We start from the raw sequence: 6,892 nt of genomic DNA on the forward strand, positions 1-6,892 counted from the left end.
AAAAAAAGCACCAGGTACCAGGTGATATGGAACCTGGTGCCTGGTGCTCGCCCAGTGGAAAACCAAAAAAGGCCAGTCGAGTCGAGCCGGTGCCATGCGGTGGAAAAGCGGCTTTTGATGAACTGCTGCAGGACTGAAAACTGTCCAGCTGCTGCAGGAGGTTTAGGAGAAACCAGCTGCAGGTTTTGATTCTCTAGAAAAAAGTTCCTTTATTTTACATTTTACATGAGATGAAAAGTTCAGCAGCGAAACGCGTCAGTCACCCCGAAACCTTTGGATATGATAGAAAAAACGATAAATGATGATATTGAATTATCACCCAGACCGAGTTCAGATTAATATCCAGTTACACATGAAGAGAAAGAAGACGATCTTCTCCTGATACGATTCAATAAGTGATCAATACAACCAGGATACCATGTGATCAGTAAAAGTTCAGTGACAACAAAGTCTGACTGTGCAGAATTCTGTTTATTTCTGAGACTCAAATCTTTCCAGCGATGCCATTGGCTGCTAGAATGTAAACAACAATTTAAAAATGTCGTTACAAAGTGACAATAATATAATTTGGATGGAGAGCTTGTGAAACTGTGATGGTCAAGAGTCTCATTAGTGATTACTACAGCAGAATAACATGGAGCTGATATCACCATTCATGTTCCTGACAGCAGAATAACATGGAGCTGATATCACCATTCATGTTCCTGACAGCAGAATAACATGGAGCTGATATCACCATTCATGTTCCTGACAGCAGAATAACATGGAGCTGATATCACCATTCATGTTCCTGACAGCAGAATAACATGGAGCTGATATCACCATTCATGTTCCTGACAGCAGAATAACATGGAGCTGATATCACCATTCATGTTCCTGACAGCAGAACAACATGGAGCTGATATCACCATTCATGTTCCTGACAGCAGAATAACATGGAGCTGATATCACCATTCATGTTCCTGACAGCAGAATAACATGGAGCTGATATCACCATTCATGTTCCTGACAGCAGAATAACATGGAGCTGATATCACCATTCATGTTCCTGACAGCAGAATAACATGGAGCTGATATCACCATTCATGTTCCTGACACAACAGACAGACTGACATGTTTTGTATTGAGATATATTGAGTTCGGAGATATTGTCCCATCAACAGAAAGAAGTCTTCCTCATCAGTGTTTCCTTCCTCTCCTCCTCCTCCTCCTCCTCCTCCCCCCCCCCCCCAGGTGTGTGGTTCACTAAGCACCCGGTGAACCAGACGGTGTCGCAGGGGAACCAGGCTCGGCTGGGGTGTGCGGTTCAGGGCCTCAGTGAGCCGGACATCGTCTGGATGAAGGACGGAGACAAACTGTACAGCACCGACCAGATGTTCATCACTCTGGGAGAGCAGCACTGGGAGACCTACCACAGGTACACACACACACACACACACACACACACACACACACACTGCCACAAACCCAAGATGCTGCTCCTGGCTCTACATTAAAAGAGAAGATCTAGATGTTTGTTCTTCATCTCCCTCCTTCAGTCTGACAGTCTGGATCTGGAAGAGGTTTTAACTGGTCTGGTCTGTCATCTACTGGTCTGGTCTGGTCTGCTCCCTACTGGTCTCCTCTTTTCTCCTCCTCTCCTCTATTCTCCTCATCTCCTCTCCTCTCCTCTCTTCTCCTCTCCCTCTCTCCTCTCTTCCTACTTTCTAGAAAGTCTCAGTTCAGTTTTCTGTCCTGTTCCTCAGCTGGACCTGGTTCAGATCCACAGGGAGGCGAGGGTCATCGGCCCCAGGGGCCTCTGGGTAAAAGTTTGTTTAAGAGCTGATGTAGGATCAGTTCTCTCTGAAGCCTGAGAAACTGATCCCAGACCTGACACTGATCCCAGACCTGCTCACTGATCTGAGGAGCGAGCGGCTAATCGGCTTTAGGAGAGTTGGATTCCTGGAAGGGAACAGAGGGGCAGAATAACAGAACAAGAGTCTGTGAGATATTTATAATAGGTGATAATTAATATTCTATAATGTTATGAATCCCGAGTCCCTAACAGGTCCAGATCCTGACCTTTGACCTCTGACCTCTGACCCGCCTGTTGAGGTGGGCAACGGAAAGACTATTTCCCTACAGAGAGCAATAGAGGAGCAGATTCTTCTTCCTCTTCTTCTTCTACTACTTCTATTTCCTTCACTTCTTTCACTCCTTATGCTTCTTCTTCTTCTTCCTCTGAGCAGAAAATAGCAAAGTCAGAATGCAGATCAGTGAAAAAGAGTGGAATAGAAGAAAAGACGACAACGAAGCCAAACATCAGAACGGATCAGATCAGACTTCACCATAACAAATCTGACTTCACCATAACAAACCTGACTTCACAGTAGTTAAGCTCACTGCTGGAGGTTTCAGGACTCTGGGTGGGGTTCCTCTTAGCGGCCGGACGGACAGAGGCGTCACTACACGCTGTTTGCAGTCAGCTCAGTTGGCAGAAGCTGCTGAATTCACCAGAATCCAAGTGACCCAGTTGGAAACAGGTTTCAGAGTACTTGGGGAGAAAGTGATGGAGCTTCGACAGTAGATCTCTTCTGGAGGAATTCTGGACCAAAACACAGAATGTCCACTGAAGATCCCAGAGAGCAGTAAAACAGCACAGGGTACAGATTACAGGGTACATGGTACAGGGTAAAGGCTACAGGTACAGGGTACAGGTTACAGGGGTGCAGGGTAAAGGGTATAAGGTACAGGTTACAGGGTAAAGGGTACAGGTTACAGGGTAAAGGGTACAGGTTACAGGGTAAAGGGTACATGTTACAGGGTTACAGGGTGCACGGTACAGGTTACAGGGTAAATGGTACAGGGTAAAGGGTACAGGTTACAGGTTACAGGGTAAATGGTACAGGGTAAAGGGTACAGGGTACAGGTTACAGGGGTACAGGGTAAAGGGTACAGGTTACAGGGGTACAGGGTATAAGGTACAGGTTACAGGGTAAAGGGTACAGGTTACAGGGGTACAGGGTATAAGGTACAGGTTACAGGGTAAAGGGTACAGGTTACAGGGGTACCGGGTAAAGGGTATAAGGTACAGGTTACAGGGTAAAGGGTACAGGTTACAGGGGTACAGGGTATAAGGTACAGGTTACAGGGTAAAGGGTACAGGTTACAGGGGTACAGGGTAAAGGGTATAAGGTACAGGTTACAGGGTAAAGGGTACAGGTTACAGGGGTACAGGGTATAAGGTACAGGTTACAGGGTAAAGGGTACAGGTTACAGGGGTACAGGGTATAAGGTACAGGTTACAGGGTAAAGGTTACAGGTTACAGGGGTACAGGGTAAAGGGTATAAGGTACAGGTTACAGGGTAAAGGCTACAGGTTACAGGGGTACAGGGTATAAGGTACAGGTTACAGGGTAAAGGGTACAGGTTACAGGGGTACAGGGTAAAGGGTATAAGGTACAGGTTACAGGGTAAAGGGTACAGGTTACAGGGGTACAGGGTATAAGGTACAGGTTACAGGGTAAAGGGTACAGGTTACAGGGGTACAGGGTATAAGGTACAGGTTACAGGGTAAAGGTTACAGGTTACAGGGGTACAGGGTAAAGGGTATAAGGTACAGGTTACAGGGTAAAGGGTACAGGTTACAGGGGTACAGGGTAAAGGGTACAGGTTACAGGGGTACAGGGTATAAGGTACAGGTTACAGGGTAAAGGGTACAGGTTCAGGGTACACGGTACAGGTTACACGGTACAGGATACACGGTACAGGTTGCAGTGAAGGACAGAAGACAGGAGGTTTATCAAAGAGCACAAACCAGCTACTGAGTCTTCATCACAGCATCTGGCTCTCTGTGTGTTTTGATGGTTGTGCGCTCTACTGAAACTGCCATCTGCTGTTGGCTGATCTGTGGTGCCGGGTGATGATGTCACCTATAGAGTACAGCAGGAGCACGTTCAATCGCCCCAAAACCTAGCAAACAAGAGGTTTAAAAGGAAACGGTAGTGCGTTGAACGTCCTGTTGGAAAGTGTTTGTTGCTGGTTCTTATTGGCTGAGCAGGAGATTCTGTGCCTGCTGAAGAATTCTCAGAGCCGACTGTGGATCCGTGTGACAGGCGTTTGTACGCAGCCAATGAAAATGCAGAATCACCCCAAACTGGATCAAACATGCAAGGTTTGAATGGGGCCCAGGGGTGACATCATCACCTGGCACCAGAGATCAGCCAATAACACATGGCCATTTCAGTAGCATGCTTTGTCCATGCTGCGGTTCAGCATGTGATCGTCCGTCAGTTATAATCCTCAGTTCCGTCACTTCAGGACTCAACAGTGTTTCTGTTTGTTGTCCAGTAAGCTGCAGGAATGTGTCAGAAAGACTGTTAGTAATGTAAAGCTGCTGTCTGGACGCAAACATGCGTCCTGCCTCAGCTCCTAGTTCCCTAATGTCTTTCCCTGTCACTTTAGTTTCTGACCTGGATCAGAGCTTAGCGCTGACCTCGGCCCTCCTGTCCGCCGTATGCTGTCTCTCTGTCCTCTCTGTCTTATTTTCTGTTTTCTCTTGTCATTGTTACTGCCCATGATCCTGTCTCTGTTTTGCACCTATTCTCCGCTCAGCCGCCCTGGGTGGGGATCCCTCTGTGGGGGGGGTTTCTAACAGTTTTTTCTCCTACCAAGGTTTTTCCTGGGAGTTTTTCCTTGTGTGCAGCGAGGCTCTCAGGCTGCTGGAGCCTGAAGGTTCGGCTGTAGAACAGGTGGCTGTTTGTTGGTCTTCTCTCTTGTCTCTCTTGTGCTCTTCGCTGTTTGTCTTATATCATTTTGTTCACAACTGATTTCTGATCAGTTAGATCTAGTTAGGCTCTTTCTCTGTAAAATCCTCTGAGACAGGCTGTGATGAAGGACTGTAGAAATAAACAAACTTGATTTCACTGTGGGTTCCTCGGCCTTCAGCCTGGTTGTACTGTGGGTTCTGGACTGTGAGGGCTCTGGACTGTGAGGGTTCTGGACTGTGAGGGTTCTGGACTGTGTTCCGGGTCCACTGACTCTGAGACACTGACTGAGATTGAAAGTGATGAGATTTGAATTTAAATTCCGTTTTCTGAATTTGTATGGAATGATTGAATTTATTGAAGTTGAAACTGATTGTAGAAATCAAACTCATGATGCTCTTACCAAGTTTTTATCCTATTAAAACCATATTGCAATGAAAAGTCCCAGATATTTTGTTTTCTTTAAGATATTAAATTGATACTGGACTCTTGATTTGTTCTGACTTGACTTGCTGTTCTACATTTAGACTTGAGACTTGACATTAATGACATGGACCTGACTTGGACTTGACTTGGTAATCTACATTTGGACTTTGGACTTGACTTGAGACTCAAGCAAAGTTGACTTGGTCACTCCTCTAACATGTCGTCATTCAACACCAACACTCATGTTATCAGGGAGGAGTGTAGTGTGAGATAAGAAATGACATCACTGGGCTCCAGGTGGAGTAAAGTCTCTGGACTCTGAGTGTGTCTTTAATCTTTTTCAAGTTTTAAGTGGAGCGTGAGGTCGCTGCTCCACAGTGAGGTGTGAGGTGGATCCTCCAGTGTCGTTTCTTGACTGTGTTCTGGTTCCAGTATGAGTTCTAATGCTGTGTTCTGGTTCCAGTTGTGGTTCTTACCCTGTGGTTCTGTTTATAGTTTGACTTCTGAGCCTTTGGTTCTGGTTGTAGATCAGTTCTAACCCTGTGTTCCTGGTTCCAGTCTTGTTTCTGGACTGCCCTCTGGTTCCAGTTTGGGTTTTGTGTTCTAACGCTGTGTTTCTGGTTGCAGTGTGAAGTCGGTCCAGCAGCAGGATGCGGGTCAGTACTGGTGCGAGGTGGAGTTCCACGGCCTGACGTTCTCCTCAGAACCAGCCTGGATCACTGTGGAAGGTAACGACATCCGACACGTTCTCCTTCCCCTCTAGAACCCTGTTCAGATCGGGTTAGTTTTATGAAGTCATCACTGCAGCCACAGGTGGAAATATGCTAAAATATTATACTGCAGTAGAAGTACTGTTAGTCTGCTGATATTTTACTGCAGTAGAAGTAAAAGTGCTGATGTAAAAATCTCCTTCAGTAAAAGTGAAAAGTGTGTGATTTAAAATGTCCTCAGAGTAAAAGTTCCTGAGTTCCTCTTTAGAACAGAGAACGTTGTCAGCTGTGATCTTTTCCATGTGATTCTAACAGGAGAGAGGACAGAGTTCACACTGGATTCTTTTCACTGGAAACATTAGAAATGAGGAAATAAAGTGCAGAAACAAAGTAAAGTCAGATTCCTCTTCTCACTGTGAATGGATCCACAGTTTGTCAGTTTACGTTGATCCGGTTTCTGTTGCTGATGGAGAGACACACAATCTGTTCTGTGATGGATGGATTTAAAATGGACTGAAGGACAAAACTGCAGGAGAGATGGACTGAGGGGAAAGTCAAATACTGACAAAAAGTGACTCAGTTACAGTAACATGGAATAAAGGATACTTCACTCTTGAGTCCTGTCAGAATCTGTCATGTCAGTAAGTCCCGCCTCCTTTCCCTCCTGTGAAATTCCCAGTAAAACCTCCCTCAGGTTGTTGTCGGTCCTGTTTCAGTTTTTTTGGCTGTTGTTGTTGGAGCATGTTGATGTTCTGTGGAAGCTGTGTGATGCAAGAAGGCAAGGCAAGGCAAGGCAGCTTTATTTGTATAGCACATTTCATACACTGGGGCAATTCAAAGTGCTTTACAGAGTGATAAAAATACAGTAAAGGTAAAAGATTTACAATTTAAAAAGTGCAAAAGTACAGACAAGAGATACAAAAGATAAAAGACTTAAAAAGTAAACTAGTGCAGTTCAAATCAAATGAGATAGAAAGATGAAAGAACACAACAAATACAACAAATACTCCC

The 6,892-nt window shown here is 45.4% G+C and overlaps 1 protein-coding gene across 1 annotated transcript in view; it reads left to right on the plus strand.

Moving 5' to 3' along the window:
- Positions 1-5,899, plus strand: part of LOC139639144 (tyrosine-protein kinase receptor TYRO3-like) — a gene marked incomplete at its 3' end in the record, with an annotated part of 10,959 nt that extends 5,060 nt beyond the window's left edge. Inside the window, exons 2-3 of the mRNA XM_071513210.1 lie at positions 1,234-1,417; positions 5,799-5,899. Coding sequence (XP_071369311.1) covers positions 1,234-1,417; positions 5,799-5,899 — 285 coding nt within the window. The remainder of the gene's footprint in view (positions 1-1,233; positions 1,418-5,798) is intronic.
- Positions 5,900-6,892: the final 993 nt, after the last annotated feature.

The sequence above is a fragment of the Centroberyx affinis genome, unplaced genomic scaffold (genome assembly GCF_046629955.1).
Source record: "Centroberyx affinis isolate AG114_WGS23_722 - 3 ecotype Tasmania unplaced genomic scaffold, CSIRO-AGI_Caff_v1 ptg006860l_1, whole genome shotgun sequence".
NCBI lineage: Eukaryota > Metazoa > Chordata > Actinopteri > Beryciformes > Berycidae > Centroberyx > Centroberyx affinis.